General features: G+C 43.1%; 1 protein-coding gene across 1 annotated transcript in view; it reads left to right on the top strand.

Moving 5' to 3' along the window:
* Positions 1-18,422, top strand: part of LOC306917443 (semaphorin-5B-like) — a 169,182-nt gene that overhangs the window by 69,143 nt on the left and 81,617 nt on the right. The window contains exons 6-8 of the mRNA XM_079495669.1: positions 8,158-8,220; positions 9,504-9,602; positions 11,881-12,094. Of these exons, the coding sequence (XP_079351795.1) occupies positions 8,158-8,220; positions 9,504-9,602; positions 11,881-12,094 (376 nt within the window). The remainder of the gene's footprint in view (positions 1-8,157; positions 8,221-9,503; positions 9,603-11,880; positions 12,095-18,422) is intronic.

Here is an 18,422-nt window from a genome sequence, read left to right as displayed (position 1 = left end):
GCTCCTTGGCTGCGGCTCACCGCTCCAAGAGATGGGTCAAATGCGGAGAACAAATAAAACGCGTGTGACAAATCGTATGACTTTGACCTTGGCCAGGGGCCATGCGGGAGACCAGGGTTTGAATCCAGGTAGTTTAGTCTTAAACACATAAATATGTCTATCCATGGCCTGGGCCGGCCGAGCGGTCCAGGCACCTATAGGCATGGTAATCCAGCGTGTTGCGGGTTCGAGTCCTTACCCCCCTCCACGTCTCTCTCCCCCTTTCCTGTCAAGCTACTGTTAATCTATCAATAAAGGCAAAAAGCCCCCCCAAAAAAAAGAATATATATATAAAAAATAAAAATAAATATCCATAATCAACATGGGTCTCACGTAGATTTCAAGCGGGACATTGCCTGTCAACCCCCGAAGCAATAAATAAAGCTAAACTACAGAACAGTCATTCCAATCTCCCCCCTTTTTTCTGTTTTTACAAGACATTTAATTTGCTCTTCTCTACATCGGGGGACATATTCGTCAATTCAGTCTCACGGCGCTCTTCCACAGTGATGGAACGTTCACCCGAGTACAATTCTGATCAATTCTGATGTCCTTTTACTTTCCTTGATTCTTTCCATTTTACAATCCTTTATACTTTCACTCCACTACCAGTAAATGTCCGTGGCAAATACTTATTATTCCACTACAAGTATTTAAGTTATTGCAGATTATTATTACAAAACGTACATTAATCAACTTCAGCTATATATAATACTTCTTCATAATGGGTACTTTTACTATTGGTACTTGAAAAATATTTTGATGCCATTACTTTTGTACATTTGTCCAATCTGTTTAGTAGAGTACAGATTATACATACCTTATACAATATAGAGAGTATGCACATGCATGATTTTCCCATCAGGACACGCCCCCATCATCTAGACTGAGTGGCAAAACATTGTGCAGCATGGAGTGTTGGAGTTTGGAAGAGCTCGTTGGAAATCACTCAACCATCCTGCATAACACCTGTTTCTAAATGTCACATAATAATGCAGGAGGCAGCAAAATGTTGTGTTATTGAAAACAAGCACTTCCAAACTCTGACAATCAAATGCAGGGCATTTCTGAAAAGTAGCTCACGTAGACAGAAAGTAGCTCATGACGTTTCTATGGTGGATTTTTATGAAACAAAAACTTTGCAGATAGAGGATAATTCAAGCTTTTCGTACAGCTGCAATGTTGGTGAGTTTAACATTGTTTAATGCAATCAGACAGGACTTTTCTGTTTGGATGAATGGGCTGTCAAGGCCAGAAAGTAGTTTTTTGCCACTCAGTGGGCGTTCCCGCATAACTTCCAGGTACGATGATGTCATGTGCATACCCTCTATTGTTGGTTGTATTTGGTCTCCCTGCTCTTCTATGGATACATTTAGATCGTGTCAAAGGTCATGTCTCACCAAGACCCAGGGATCTGACACTAATTTTGACCCTTAAGACCATCAAGAGATTCAATTTATCCCCTGAGCAAGCAGGCAGGCTCTAGATTAATGGTAAAGAAAATGTCAGCACCCACAAACCGGGGTTCAAATTCAGGTTAGAAGGGGAAAGTTAACCCATTTTGGGCGGGAACCCCTTTTGGGGTTTTTAACTAAGCATTATGTTATACTTTATAGCTATTGAAAAATAGCAGATCTACAAGTTCATAGCGCGCCACCGAGTGGCGCGCTACGAGCTTGTAGGTCTGCTATTTTTGAAAAATCGTCAAAGGCCTAAATGGGTTAAAGTATTTAAGTAAATACTTTTTTAAGTCAAAGGTATTGGAGCTCTTCTTCCACCACTGTCCATCCATCAGTGTTTGTGTGAATAGAACATCCTTGGCAGGGGGAGGGGCTCCATCGCCACGGTTTCTCGCATTGAGGACTTTTTGAAAGCAATTTGTCTCCAATCACAGCGGGGGGGGGGGGGGGGGGGGGGCTGACCCTTAAAGACGCGTCCACGGGCTGACCCCCTGTTTAATCAACTGCTCGCGACGGTGCACGGTAGCCCATTGTTGTGACACAACAGTAGAAATTGGCGTTTTCACTTTTTCCGCCATTCATTTTTAGCCTCGCAAAACTGGGTCCTTACAAACAAGGCCTATATTCCTTTTTGTTCACGGTTGTCGGGGAAACCACGGAATAGCGTAATTGGAACTTTCTTTTAGTTCCATCCTGAAGTTTCAGGATTAGTTCTCTTTTTTTTAAATCAGACAAACATCAGACAGAGCAGTATGCATTGTTGTACCCGGGCTGAATTCACTGAACAAGCATACAATTATAAGTAACAAGACTCAGAGATGCAACTAAACAACTGTAAAAAATCAAACAAACAAACAAACAAACAAACAGGGCATTGGGGCATTGTGGAGCAAAGTAAAAATGCAAATAGGTTGCAATGCTTTATGTAGAGCAGTCAGTGTGGTTCTCCAACGTTTTTAACCCATTCTGACCTGAGATCAGATTCTAAAAATGTCTTCTAGATCCTGACAGTTTTCTGAAAAAGCTATGTTTCTATGTCAGTGGTTCTTCGATTTTTCAAAAATAGCAGACCTACAAGCTCGTAGCGCGCCACTCGGTGGCACGCTATGAGCTTGTAGATCTGCTATTTTTCAATAGCTAAAGCATAACATAATGCTAACACCAAAAGGGGTTCCCGCCCAAAATGCGTTAATTTGTACTCTCTCAGAGTGTACAAACGGATCCATCTGGGTCAATTTGTACACTCTCAGACCTGAAGAAGGTCCGAAGGGACCCGAAACGTTGCATTTTTAAAAGAAAATACTCGAGCAGATACACAGTGTGCGGGTGTATTTTCATTCCTTTCATTGGTGTCCACTGGCCTACGCACCTGTACATAGTTACGCCTGATTTCTAGGTGTGCGAAAGCTCGCTCACACACACACACACACACACACACACACACACACACACGCAGATACACAGTGTGCGGGTGTATTTTCATTCCTTTCATTGGTGTCCACTGGCCTACGCACCTGTACATAGTTACGCCTGATTTCTAGGTGTGCGAAAGCTCGCTCACACACACACACACACACACACACACACACACACACACGCAGATACACAGTGTGCGGGTGTATTTTCATTCCTTTCATTGGTGTCCACTGGCCTACGCACCTGTACATAGTTACGCCTGATTTCTAGGTGTGCGAAAGCTTTTTCCTATCCACTCTCAGACCACCACTGATTAGAGTAAAGTCTGGGCTATAGAGCGTCGCAGTCCCGCCCCCTACCCTGGACCAGGAAATGATTCTCTGTTCATTTTCCTCATAGTCATTTCAGAAAGTATTTATTTAAAGACGTTTACGCCGTGGACAAAGCCAACTCGAGTCGTGACAAATCATGACAACAAACACAATTTTTTGGGCCGAACAAATAATTAGAAAGAAGAAAAGAACGGCAGGTTACAACACCTTTTTTGTTGTTTTTCTTCTTTGTAATTATTTGTTTGGTCCAAAATATTGTTTGTGTTGTCATGAGTTGTCACGACTCGAGTTGGCTTTGTCCGCGGCGTAACCGTCTTTAAATACATACTTTTTGAAATGTCTATGGGAAAAATGCATTGGGATTCATTTCCTGGTCCATGGTAGGGGGCGGGACTACGACGCTCTATACACAGTACACAGAGTTCTCCGCGGGTGTTTGTTGTGCACCAAAGATCTACAAGCTCCCAACGTGTCATATGCTGCAACGTGTTGTGAGCTTGTACATCTGCTATTTTCGGACCACAAACACTGTATGTACACAAAAAAGTATATCAAGCCCTTAAGCATGCCGACAAACATTTCATCCGTCCGGAATTATTTCGCTTTCAAATATGTTTGAAAGTGAAATATCCCTTTAACATATTGGTGATTGTAGAGAGTATGACATGGCACAGAGAGTATGACTTGACAAAGAGAACGTATGACCAGGCAAAAACAAGAAATGGAATGTCATTTAATTACAGGTGGCTGCTTGTCTCAGCGACTTTTGTTGGCCTGAACGAGGCGTATAGGGCTTAGACTCGATCCCATTGGCCCCATGATTGCTTAAAGGACCACTTCACCACTTTTCAACCTATCTTCATATACTAGGTCCTCACTAATAATCATGATAAAATGGCACGATGTTTTTCTACTCAGTCTGTGTCTCATAGGAGGGCTGTGGGCAGTTCAGAAACCGTCCTCCAGTGACATCATCGATGGGGAATACAAGCTAATAGAAACTGCAGGCTTTCTAGTCCTGAAAAGTTGCAATGCGAAAATGGAAGCCATCGTTCTCACGATAATGAAAATCTAAACATTTTTGTAAAAAAATCTTGTTTAAAAAAATATCTGCCTAATGATGATGTCACTGGAGGACGGTTTCTAAACTGCCCACAGCCCTCCTATGAGACACAGACTGAGTAGATAAATATCGTGCCATTTTATCATGATTATTAGTGAGGACCTATTATATGAAGATAGGTTGAAAAGTGGTGAAGTGGTCCTTTAAAGGCCATCCAATCATGAAAATCTTGCCACTACAGTACATTGCCACTAGTCCTCTAGGTTTTGGTTTGACAGCTGGCTCGTCAAGCCACCTGTACACAATCATGAGAGTTAATCATGACCAATGGGCAGCTAGCATCTTCCATAGCGTTACCAAATACCAGCTGCGTTAAATCAGGTGAGCTGATGTGTGTATACATCTAACCCCCGACTTGGGGTTCAGCTGCGGATGAAAGAAATGACTGGAAGAAATACCCACACACACTGAGAAATGAATAAATCGACCAAGTTCTTCAAGCTTCGATGCCTTTCATAATGACCATATTTGGTCATTAGCACCAAGCAGCACAGAGCATCACTTCCATTAGCACTTATTACTGGACTCGACTGGAGACGGGTTCAGATTCAGTACTGTGCCAGCATTAACCCATTTTGGGCGGGAAGTTACCCTTTTGGTGTTTTAAGCATTATGTTGTACTTTAGCCATTGAAAAATAGCAGACCTACAAGCTCATAGCGCGGCACCGAGTGCCGCGCTATGAGCTTGTAGGTCTGCTATTTTTGAAAAATCGTGAAAATGTGGCGCAAATCTTTGAATATATATATATACTTTCAGAGCGAACGTTTTTTTAACTCATATCTTTGCTTCTGGACGGGGGGTCCCTGGAACAACATATTTTCAGATGGGGGTCGGCGGCCAAATACATATAATTCTAGGGGTCCTTGACATTAAATAGTTTGAGAACCACTGACACAGAAACATGGAGTTTTTCAGAAAACTGTCAGGATTTAGAAGAATCGTCCTCAGGTCTAAATGGGTTAAGGACCAAAGGCATTATATTAGTTCTGCTCAGATAAAGGTAGTTGTTAATCATATACTTTTAGATGTTTCAAAATTTCCCTCCCCCCTCCACGTTACTGTCACTTTGCCCAGGTTTGCATCACATTGAGTCCAAATAAATGGCTCTTCTGAAGTAAAGATGATGCGGTTCTACATTGTCACGGTTTTCTGGTTCTGTTTTTTTGATTGATTGAAATATTTATTAACAGTTTGCAGAATTACAGTACATTTCGAGCACAAACTCAATACAAAGGCTGTTAACTGTGAGTGGACGACCCAATTAAGCATTACACTTGTTTACAACAGGGTCCACCATGTTCAATTCATCAAAACATTTAGAGACGTACAAATAGACACTTCTATATAGACAAAGAACAGAACAGGAATTCATCATAATGGAGGTAAAAAGGGAAAAGAACTGTAGCGCTTGTCCTGCATTTTGGATCGCTCTGCTCTCCCATAATGGCGATTCCCACCCCCCACCCCACCCCCCACCGTTCTATGTATGTTGAAGTGCTCTCTCTTCGCTGATCCAGATTTCCCCACTTGATTTTTTTCTTTCTTTAGTTTTTCTTCGCAACGAAACGATGACCCCGTTTTATGATCTCAGTGGGCGAAATCGTTATTGTGTCGCCACTCGGCCGTATTTCACCGTGCGGCGGTGGGGACTGCGCCGCGCGGAGGCGTTTATGAGTCCCACTGTGCATGTTAATAGACCTCTGCAGCAGCTGTGCAGCAACATGCGGCACACACAGGAAGGACGGCATGGAATGAACGGAATACCGAGCTGTGCCAGCAAAACTTAACCCATTTAGGCCTGACGTCGAAAAAATAAGTCTTCTAAATCCTGACAGTTTTTTAAAAAACCCATGTTTCTGTGTCAGTTGTTCTCAAACATATTCATGTCAAGGAACCCCATATGACATTGGCCGCCGACCCCCATTTGAAAATATGTTGTTCCAGGGACCCTCTCAGTAGCAAAGATTTGAGTTAAAAACTCGCTCTGAAAGAACATATATTCAAAGATTTCAGGCACATTTTCACGATTTTTCAAAAATAGCAGACATACAAGCTCGTAGCGCGCCACTCGGTGGCGCGCTATGAGCTTGTAGGTAGAGTGGCTGGATCGCAACCGCAAGGTTGCCTGTTCGAACCCGGGCTCCCCCAGAGTTAGTGTCGAAGTGTCCTTGAGCAAGACACTGAACCCCAAATTGCTCCCGATGTGCTGGCTAGTGCCTTGCATGGTTTCTGCCGCCATCGGTGTATGAATGTGTGTGTGAATGGGTGAATTGATGCACAATCTATGTAAAGCGCCTTGGATAAAAGGCCCTATATAAATGCACCATTTACCATTTACCATTTACCAAAAGGGGTTCCCGCCCAAAATGGGTTAAAAGAACACGCTCCATAAATCCCCCTGCAGCTTTACAGTACGCCCACAGGGCTGCTATACTATGAATAATGACATTGCTGTCTTTTCCCCTGCAATCCAATATAATATACTGTATATATGTCACTGGCGTGATATCTTAATCCTTGACGCCTTACAGTATACCGAGGCCCCATGCGTTTGAACCTTTCGAGTCCCTATTCTTGGCTGGACACATCATAATAGGCGAATTTTCAGCTCTACAAGCAATTCTTCGCTTGATATTTGCTGTAATAGGAGGAGGCCAAGCATATAGAGTTATAGACCCTTTGGACCTGCAGGTCAACGAAGCTTATACTGTTTTGATCAGGTTCTCAATGTGGAACTTGAAGGTGTATTACTATTTATCATCGATCCATCCATACCCCCAGATATTTATTTTATGATGTTGGACTCTTTCAAGTGGTGTAACCAGATAACGTGGGGCGGCTGTGGCTCAGGAGGTAGAGCAGGTCGTCCAATGATCCCTGGGTCGGCGGTTCGAATCCCGGCTCCTCCTGTCTACATGTCGAAGTGTCCTTGGGCAAGACACTGAACCCCAAATTGCTCCCGATGTGCTGGTTGGTACCTTGCATGGCTTCCGCCGCCATCGGTGTATGAATGTGTGTGTGAATGGGTAAATGTAATGCACAATCTATGTAAAGCGCCTTGGATAAAGGCGCTATATAAATGCACCATTTACCATTTATAACGTGCAAATTAGTAAATTAGTAAAGCCATGTCGATTTTGCTCTGGTGAAAAACACTGCATTTAAAACAAGTTTTAAGTTTAAAAAAGATGCCGTGTGTGACAACTAAACTAAACGGATGACATTGTCTTGTGAAAACACCGTTCATCCAGTATACTGTAGCTGTGAATTTTCTTATTTTCCACCCAAACTCACAGGCATTTCTTGTTAAATCCCCCTCATGTGCTTACAGGGATATAAGCCGGCTGTGAGCACAAAGTCTCCACGTTGCCTTTGTTGTTCACTGCCTTCTATATTCAAACTGGGGATTTGGGATTATGATTGCTTTGTGCTTTACGTGGTTACACATTATTCTAAAGTGCCATATCATGTCCTTCAGATATATCTACCGAGTGATATTACCTTGTTCAAATGTCAACCAATTTAAAACATTTTGACCTGAGATCAGATTCTAAAAATGTCTTCTACATCCTGACAGTTTTCTGAAAAAGCTATGTTTCTATGTCAGTCGCTCTTTGATTTTTCAAAAATAGCAGATCTACAAGCTCGTAGCGCTACGAGCTTGTAGATCTGCTATTTTTTAATAGCTAAAGCATAACATAATGCTAACACCAAAAGGGGTTCCCGCCCAAAATGGGTTAAAACATTTGAAGGTTGACTGTGATTTCGCTCTCATTCCCATGCAGGCGACAGAATGGAGCCCTAGCGACTTCACCAAAGGCTTGTGTCAGGCCAAAGGGAAAACTGAGGTAGGTTGTTTTTTTTGCCGTAGAATACAGGGTAGGAGGGTGTGGGGGGGGGGGGATGCTTTCAATCTAATCCTGTTCAAAACTACAACTCCCAGAGGCTTTGTTTTCTCCAATGATGGTCCATATGGGGATTCTGGAGTTCTGTTGGTTTTTCACTTCAGCAAGCTAATGTATACATTGTACACACAACTACAACTAACTGGTACAGAGGAATGGATAACTAGCCCAAGTCTAGGTATACTGTACTTAAACCTTTCAGCAAATTATTTCCTACTGAAGTGACTGAATTCACTGTGAGTTAAAGCAGGGGTCTGCAACCTTTTTTAAGTGCCATGTTTGTGTTTTCTAGATCGTCAGTGTGCCATATCAACATTAATTAATTTTAATGACACCACGTGAAAAATTCCAACATATTTTGCTTGTCCACAAATATAAAGTTTTTCCTTCTTTTTAAATATTTTCTTTCATGTTATGATCATTATACTCAGGGCAATAACAGAGTTCAGTTTTAATGAATGTATAATGCAGGATGTAATTTACACACACATGTGAGGGATTTGGCTCATTTTTTTAAATAGTTTATTTAAAACCCAAAATTCTCTCTCACACACTTGCCAGTGTGCCAGTGATCACCCTCCTTTGTGCCAATGTTGGCACTGGTGCCTAAGGTTGCCTCCCCCTGAGTTAAAGGACCACTTCACCACTTTTCAACCTATCATATAATTGGTCCTCACTAATGTTCATGATAAAACAGCACACATTTTTTCTACTCAGTCTGTGTCTCATAGGAGGGCTGTGGGCAGTTCAGAAACCCGTCCACCTGATGGGGAATCCATTCTAATAGAAACTGCAGGCTTTCTATTCCTGAAAAGTTGCAATGCGAAAATGGAAGCCATCGTAATAAAAATATAAATATTTTATCAAACAAATATTGTTTGTGTTTACGAAGATAGGTTGAAAAGTGGTGAAGTGGTCCTTTAATCCTAACCTCTAGTTTAGTGTACTTTCAAACTGCTATACGCACGCACGCATGCACGCACGCACGCACGCACGCACGCACGCACGCACGCACGCACGCACGCACGCACGCACGCACGCACGCACGCACGCACACACGCACACACACACACACACACACACGCACACACACACACGCACACTTAAGATTCACTACTACTGTATGTGCTGTACGTCCCAGTATACAGTATATAAGGGATATTGCAGTATCTTACGTCATGGGGGGAGTGAGTAATGTGCTGACTTCCATTGTTTCACGGCCACAGGAGGACTGTCAGAACTACATACGCGTCCTGTTGATCAGCGGCCAGAAGCTGTTCACCTGCGGGACCAACGCCTTCACCCCGGTCTGCACCACCAGACAGGTCTGTTGCTTTTAACCACTTTAACCATTATTTTAACCCATTTAGGCCTGACGTTGAAAAAAAACGCTTGTGCCGTATCTAAAAAAAAATCAACAATAGCAGACCTACAAGCTCGTAGCGCGCCACTTGGTGGTGCGCTATGAGCTTGTAGATCTGCTATTTTTCAATAGCTAAAGTATAACATAATGCTTAGTTAAAACACCAAAAGGGGTTCCTGTTCAGAATGGGTTAAACTTTAGCTGTTGGAAAAATAGCAGATCTACAAGGTCATAGCGTGGCACCGACTTGTAGATTTGCTATTCTTTTTTTAAATCGTGAAAATTTGTGCAAGTCTTTGAATATATCCCTGGAACAACATATTTTCAGATGGGGGTCGGCTGCCAATTACATATCATTTTTTGGGGTCCTTGACATGAAATAGTTTCAGAAGCAATGACATATAGAAACATAGTTCTTTCAGAAAACTGTCATGATTTAGGAGACATTTGTAGAATCTGGTCTCACTCAGGTCTCAATGGCTTAAAGGGGCATGGAACAATAGGCTAATCTAGTTGTTTGTTTTCCACTTTTGGATAAAAAACTACATACCAAAATCATGTTAGGGTGGGGGGGGGAAGAAGTCATTTTGTTCTTCTTCCAAGTGGGGGACCTGCGACTTTCCCCCTTGCACTCTTGCCACCAAGGCAGCTCTCAATTTCATTGGCCAGAAACGAAGTAACACTGTTTTCTCACATGATCCTCTCCCCCCCCTCCCCCACCCTTTCTCTTCACAAAGTGTATTCAATACAAGAACATGATGAATGACTCGGGAAATCAAGTGTTTGTCAAATCACAAGGGGAAGTGGGCGTAGATTATAAAAGATGCCCACAAACTCCTCCCCTGCCCCCTTTCAACGCACAGCTGAATGGACAGGTCTGAATAGATGGATGAATTGGAGGTGTGGTCAGTCTAAAAAGTAAAAAAATCAGTGTGAAGTGACGGGCGGCTCTTATGGGGAATTTGTCATCATGACGTAACATGTCTATTTGCTCATATACACTATGACGTAAAATTGTCCATTCATTGTCAATGGGAATTTAACGTTTGTGTAGGACGAAGTTTACCCTAATAGCTGGTTATAGGAGGCCTAGCGACCCTCAAAATCAAGTAGTAAATGTGTAGTGTTTCGTTAGAGGCCAGAGAAACTAGCTGGAAAAACAACATTGGTGCAAAAGTAAGAGTCCTCTGTGAAGATATTATACATTTATAATGTTTTATTCCTTAGAAGAAAGAAAGAAACATCCATCCTTTCACTTCAAACTTAAGAATTGTTTTATAGGAAAACTAAAACAAGTAGCATTATCTTTCTGCAGGGCTTTCTTAATAGAGGTGGGGAATAATGCCCCAACCATGAGTGGGCAGGTGGAAAACGCCTCATTATTGCAATGCCTCTCCTCTCTCCCTCTCTCCCTCTCTCTCTCTCTCTCCTCTCTCTCTCTCTCTCTCTCTCTCTCTCTCTCTCTCTTTCTCTCTCGCTCTCTCTCTCTCTCCCTCTCCCTCTCCCTCTCTCTGCCGCCGGCTCTGGGCGATAAGACGTAAATGGAGGGAAACGATTGCCTGTGTGAAACTCGCAGACAGAACATTGGGTAGTCTCTCTAAGTGCCTCCGTCTCTCTCAAGGTTTCCTCGCAACTAAAGGAAGCATCGTTTTGTACAAGAGGAGAAGGAACGCAAATAGGACCATTATCTGATCAAAGATGCCATCCAAAAACCTGATCATTAGCCCATTTTGACCTGAGATCAGATTCTAAAAATGTCTTCTACATCCTGACAGTTTTCTGAAAAACCTATGTTTCTATGTCAGTGGTGCTCAACCTTTTTCATGTCAAGGACCCCCAGAATTATCTCTATTGGGCCACGGACATCCCCATCTCAAAATATGTAGTTCCAGGGACCCCCCAGAAGCAAATATTTTAGTTAAAAATGTTCGCTCTGAAATATATATTCAAAGATTTGCGCCACATTTTCACGATTAAAAAAAGAATCAGACCTACAAGCTCGTAGTGCAGCACTCGGTGGCGCGCTACGAGCTTGTAGATCTGCTATTTTTCAATAGCTATATTATAACATAATGCAAACACCAAAAGGGGTTCCCGCCCAAAATGGGGTAAATTACAGGCCTTTCACTTCTTTCTTTTCCGTAGTTCATTGTTATCTCCATCCCTCCTTTATTCAACTGCTATTGATCTGCATTCTCTCTCTCCCTCTCTCTCTCTCTCTCTCTCTCTCTCTCATATAGATTGGCAACATTAGCCGGGTGTTGGAGACAGAGAACGGCCTGGCGCGGTGCCCGTTCGATCCGCGGCACAATTCCACCGCCATGATGACGGAGAAAGGCGAGCTGTACGCGTCCACGGTCACCGACTTCTCCAGCCGTGACCCCATCATCTACCGAAGCCTGGGGAACATGCCACCGCTGCGCACGGTCCAATATAACTCCAAATGGCTCTACGGTAAATTACTCTCAATGCCTCCCCAACGCCCCCCCCCGCTAGCGGACCCTGCTGCTCCTCGCACCTGAGCCCAGACCAAAGTGGTTTGGACCGACTGACATCGCTGTCCTTAGCGCCCCCGAAAAGCTTTAAAGTGCAGTTACAAAGCTACAAAAAATGATTCAAAGTGTCTTGCTGAGAGGAAAGGCCACGGGGGCAGTTAACCCATTTAGGCCGAATTTAGGTCGAATTTTTTAAAATGTCTTCTAAATCCTGACAGTTTTCTGAAAAACACATGTTTCTATGTCAGTCGTTCTCAAACATATTCATGTCAAGGACCCCAAATATATGACATTGGCCGCCGACCCGCATCTGAAAATAATGTTGTTCCAGGGACCCTCCCAGTAGCAAATATTTGAGTTAAAAACTCGCTCTGTAACAATATATATTCAAAGATTTCAGGCACATTTTCACGATTTTTCAAAAATAGCAGATCTACAAGTTCATAGCGCGGCACTCGGTGCCGCGCTATGAGCTTGTAGATCTGCTATTTTTCAATAGCTAAAGTATAACATAATGCTTAAACACCAAAAGGGGTTCCCGCCCAAAAAGGATTAATCAAAATGGTTAGAGTTCATCCTGGGGCGGCTGTGTGGCTCAGGAGGTAGAGCTGGTCGTCCAATGATCCCTGGGTCGGCGGTTCGTATCCCGGCTCCCCCTGTCCACATGTGTGGACAGGAGAAGACACTGAACCCTACATTGCCTCCAATGAGTTGGTGTTAACTTGCCACCATTGGTGTGGGAAGTGAGGACGCAGGCGTCGACTGTTCGCCTCCCAAAGTATGAATGAATGAACCACTGTAAAGGGCTTTGAGCACTCGGAAAAGCGCTATAAAAATGCAATTCATTATAAAAATGCAATTCATTATCCTCCGGGTGCATGAATGCACTCAAAAAGTTTCATAGCATTCTACCCATTAGATATATGTGACCAGTTTTGACCCAGGGGCTGCCATCGCGCAAACTCCAGCTTTTCACCAGAGGAGAAAAACTTTTTTTAAATTTTATCCAAAATGAGTTAATAGCACAGGCAGACTCTTCACATACTAGAGCATGTCTGAAATAAGTGTCAGAGCTGAAATCAACATGTAAATGCTTAAACATGTAGCTATATACAGTAGGTGTAATGTTAGAGACCACAGAAGTGAACCTTTCAAGCCTGTTTTCTCAACTCGCTGTTTTCTGCAAGACATTACTCTATAAGCCATATCTCCAAAACTGGTGGGTCAAAGTGAACAACCAATATGTCAATTTGAAGCTATATATTCAAAAATATCTAATGGCAGTCCCTCAGTCAAATTTAGTCACAATTATTTTGTGCAAGTGGATAGTGTGATCTAAGGGTGGCACTTGAGGAAAGGTTATAAGGGTCACCAAAATCAGTCGGTTTCATATTTTGGGGAGCTTGCCTTGAATGTGCTCTTATTGCTTTTGCAAGTGATGAATACAAAGTTCTGTCTTTGGACAAAACAACACAAACAAATTTGACATAATTCTTGGCATTGGTATTGGCTGCCCGGGGAGGTCTGCTTGGGAGCCTGTTGGGCAGGGTTGCGGAGCTGGGAGGGAGAGTTTGTTCCTCACGCGCCACGCTCTCCTGAGGAAAACTCCCCCCTTTAACCCATTTTGGGCGGGAACCCCTTTTTGGGTGTTTTAAACATTGTTATAATGTAGCTATTGAAAAATAGCAGATCTACAAGCTCATAGCGTGCCACCGAGTGGCGCGCTACGAGCTTGTAGGTCTGCTATTTTTGGAATAATCGTGAAAATGTGGCGCAAATATATATTTTTTCAGAACGAACGTTTTTAACTCAAATCTTTGCTTCTGGGGGGGGTCCCTGCTGGAACAACATATTTTTAGATGGGGGTTCAGCGGCCTCTTACATAAAAATGTTGGGTTCCTTGACATATCAAAATAAAGGCGATGGGTCGCACACACCAAGACCGTGGTTCAAAAGTTTCTTTTAAACCAAGGACAAACGTTTCGGCTATCCAGCCTTCATCAGTGTGGAGTATGAAGATTGATCTAGGGTTCCTTGACATGAAATATTGAGCACCATTACAGAAACATAGGTATTTCAAGAAAACTGTCAGGATTTAGAAGACATTTTTTAAATTTCGACGTCAGGCCAAAATTAGCCTCGGAAACCCAGACGTTTTTATTTCCAGGGAGAAAAAGAAAGTCTGGGTCCGAGTCCACTTCAATTCGCCAAACATCACTCACTCTCTGCTGATTTCTGATCGTCTGCACCTTTGTTAAATTGACACACACGCACACGTATACACACACACACACTCCTCTCACTCTCTGTCGCTCTAATTGATTAGTCTCATGTCTAGCAGCTGCGCATAGTTTCTGCCGGGGCGGATCCTGCCGGGAGCTGCCTATGCCATAAAAAGCATAGGTGAGTTCCAGGCTAGGCCAAAATGGGTTAATGTCAAAGTGAAAAGAAGTGAAGTGAAAAGATGTGGTTGTCTTACACCTTCCACTGACCAAGGGTGGGGCTTAGTAGCAACAAGGACCATGCCAGATAAGATACGATAAACCTTCATTGATCCCCGGAGTGAAAGTCATGGGGGCATAGCGGTGACAACAGCAATGTTGAAACACAGGAAAGGCACAGTTGTCTGGCAGGCAGGCTTCTTTTGTTTTTAACCCATTTTGATCTGAGATCAGATTCTAAAAAATGTCTTCTAAATCCTGACAGTTTTCTGAAAAAGCTATGTTTCTATGTCAGTGGTTCTTCGATTTTTCAAAAATAGCAGACCTACAAGCTCGTAGCGCGCCACTCGGTGCCGCGCTATGAGCTTGTAGATCTGCTATTTTTCAATAGCTAAAGCATAACATAATGCTAACACCAAAATGGGTTAAGTGCGAAATTTGGTATATAGTCTTTTTTCATTGGCCTAAAATATTGTCTATATATACATACATACATTCATGAATCCATTTGCTGACCGGCTGTCAGCATTGAGCAATTTTTTGTGGTAATATATTTTCATTTATAAAATGTCAAAAAAGATCAAAATGTCATTATGCTTTAAGTAGCATGTGACATGTCAAACTAGAGGGTTTTCATGATTCTGAATCCGTTTCGAGCATTAGTTTTGCGCAAAAAACACTCCTTGGGCTAAGAACGGCCAAAACGAATGCTGAGAATGGATCCAGAATCATGAAAACCTCCTAGTTTGACATGAAAATTTGAAATGTTGATGTTAATGGTATAGGGTCACATATAAAGCCCGATAAAATAAATTGCTCAATGCTTGACAGCCGGTCAGCAAGTGGCTTAAAGTATTTAAAGGCTGACCAATAGCATTAAAGGTCATATCTTTTGGTTAAAACTTTTTTGCAGAAAAAGGTCAAAGCTCTATATTCATATAGTAATCATCGCTGTGTAGATTGTTCAATAACAGAGGTCACTCCAACGGAAAATACATTTTTAGGATGGTTGCCAATTTCATCCCATCAGGGGAGAGTGCCTTAGTATCCTTATCAGCCTCATATTATAGTGTTCCAGTTTCAATTTTGTCTGCTCATTGCTCTGTGTCATCACTTTACAATTCCCTTGTTTATCTTGTATCCCGTATGAGTTCTCTCCCCTGATTGGTCGTGTTCAGAATATACAGCTTATATATAACACTTATGTTAACTCATTTAGACCTGAGAACTGATTCTAAAAATGCTTTCTAAACAGTTTTCTGAAAAACCTCATGTTTCTATGTCATTGGTTCTCAACCTATTTCATGTCAAGGACCCCCAGAATTATCTGTATTTGGCCGCTGACCCCCATCTGAAAATATGTTGTTCCAGGGAAGCAAAGTTTTTAATTAAAAATGTTCGCTCTGAAAGAATCTACAGTATATTGAAAGATTTGCGCCACATTTTCATGATTTAGCAGATCTACAAGCTTGTAGCGTGACACTCGGTGCCGCGCTATGAGCTTGTAGATCTGCTATTTTTCAACAGCTAAAGTTTAAAATAATGGTTAAAACACCAAAAGGGGTTCCCGTCCTGAATCGCTTAACAAAAGAAAATGTCTTACTGCACCATTAATTTATGAAAAACACAATAACAGCAACACGTACATTACCGTATCAACAGAGCTATTAAAATTGACCGTTTTGCCTTATCTCAATATAACAACACGTTGACGCGACCGAGAGATGTCATCATGATTAATGAAACCACCAACACTGTTATTATTTTAGAAATTGGATGTTTCTTTGACACATGGTACATGGATAATAAAATACTGAAATGCCAACCACTTGCATATGCCATCTCAATTGTAAAACAATTGCTTTGATATTTGACAGCATTTAGATGATGTCCATAAGATGTGAGTGCAAGGACTACAAATTGTTGGACTAGCTAAAAGTCTGCTTGTATCTAGCATATAATTTTCAACATTTTACTATGTCATTAATATACCTTAGAGCTGTTGTGTGGAAATAATAAAAAAGTCCCCCCGATTCTGTGTTTCCTAGAACTAGAGGTCTGAAAAAAATCATTAACATGGTGAAATACATCTTGATGATGTCATCAAGATGCATTTCACCATGTTAATGATTTTTTTCATACTTAACAGTAACACAGAATGGGGGGACTTTTTTTATTATTCCACACAACAGCTCTAAGGTATATTAATGACATAGTAAAATGTTGAAAATGGGTGGTTTTCCCCTTTAATCGCATTTGTTTGCTTTTTTGGATTTTGACACGATTTGTCTTAACCCATTTTGACCTGAGATCAGATTCTAAAAATGTCTTCTACATCCTGACAGTTTTATTTTTTGTAGTTATAGTCACCAATGTACACAGTTTTTAAATGTACAAATATTTATTAAAAAATAAATAAAAAGAAGAAAAGACTAGAAGTGAATGCCCTAGTCAGAGCCTCACTTCGTGTCCATGTCCCCTCAGAGCCTCACTTCGTGTCCATGTCCCCTCAGAGCCTCACTTCGTGTCCATGTCCCCTCAGAGCCTCACTTCGTGTCCATGTTCCCTCAGAGCCTCACTTCGTGTCCATGTTCCCTCAGAGCCTCACTGCGTGTCCATGTCCCCTCAGAGCCTCACTTCGTGTCCATGGTCCCTCAGAGCCTCACTTCGTGTCCATGTTCCCTCAGAGCCTCACTTCGTGTCCATGTTCCCTCAGAGCCTCACTTCGTGTCCATGTCCCCTCAGAGCCTCACTTCGTGTCCATGTTCCCTCAGAGCCTCACTTCGTGTCCATGTTCCCTCAGAGCCTCACTTCGTGTCCATGTTCCCTCAGAGCCTCACTTCGTGTCCATGTCCCCTCAGAGCCTCACTTCGTGTCCATGTTCCCTCAGAGCCTCACTTCGTGTCCATGTTCCCTCAGAGCCTCACTTCGTGTCCATGTTCCCTCAGAGCCTCACTTCGTGTCCATGTTCCCTCAGAGCCTCTCAGAGCCTCACTTCGTGTCCATGTTCCCTCAGAGCCTCACTTCGTGTCCATGTTCCCTCAGAGCCTCTCAGAGCCTCACTGCGTGTCCATGTCCCCTCAGAGCCTCACTTCGTGTCCATGTCCCCTCAGAGCCTCACTTCGTGTCCATGTCCCCTCAGAGCCTCACTTCGTGTCCATGTCCCCTCAGAGCCTCACTTCGTGTCCATGTCCCCTCAGAGCCTCACTTCGTGTCCATGTTCCCTCAGAGCCTCACTTCGTGTCCATGTTCCCTCAGAGCCTCACTTCGTGTCCATGTTCCCTCAGAGCCTCACTTCGTGTCTTATGTCCCCTCAGAGCCTCACTTCGTGTCCATGTTCCCTCAGAGCCTCACTTCGTGTCCATGTTCCCTCAGAGCCTCACTTCGTGTCTTATGTCCCCTCAGAGCCTCACTTCGTGTCCATGTTCCCTCAGAGCCTCTCAGAGCCTCACTTCGTGTCCATGTTCCCTCAGAGCCTCTCAGAGCCTCACTTCGTGTCCATGTTCCCTCAGAGCCTCACTTCGTGTCCATGTTCCCTCAGAGCCTCACTTCGTGTCCATGTTCCCTCAGAGCCTCACTTCGTGTCTTATGTCCCCTCAGAGCCTCACTTCGTGTCTTATGTCCCCTCAGAGCCTCACTTCGTGTCCATGTTCCCTCAGAGCCTCACTTCGTGTCCATGTTCCCTCAGAGCCTCACTTCGTGTCCATGGTCCCTCAGAGCCTCACTTCGTGTCCATGTCCCCTCAGAGCCTCACTTCGTGTCCATGGTCCCTCAGAGCCTCACTTCGTGTCCTATGTCCCCTCAGAGCCTCACTTCATGTCCATGTTCCCTCAGAGCCTCACTTCA

This window comes from Electrona antarctica (genome assembly GCF_951216825.1).
Source record: "Electrona antarctica genome assembly, chromosome: 24".
Lineage (NCBI taxonomy): Eukaryota > Metazoa > Chordata > Actinopteri > Myctophiformes > Myctophidae > Electrona > Electrona antarctica.
Note: the sequence above shows the minus strand (reverse complement) of the source record. Positions and strands in the feature narration are given on the sequence as shown.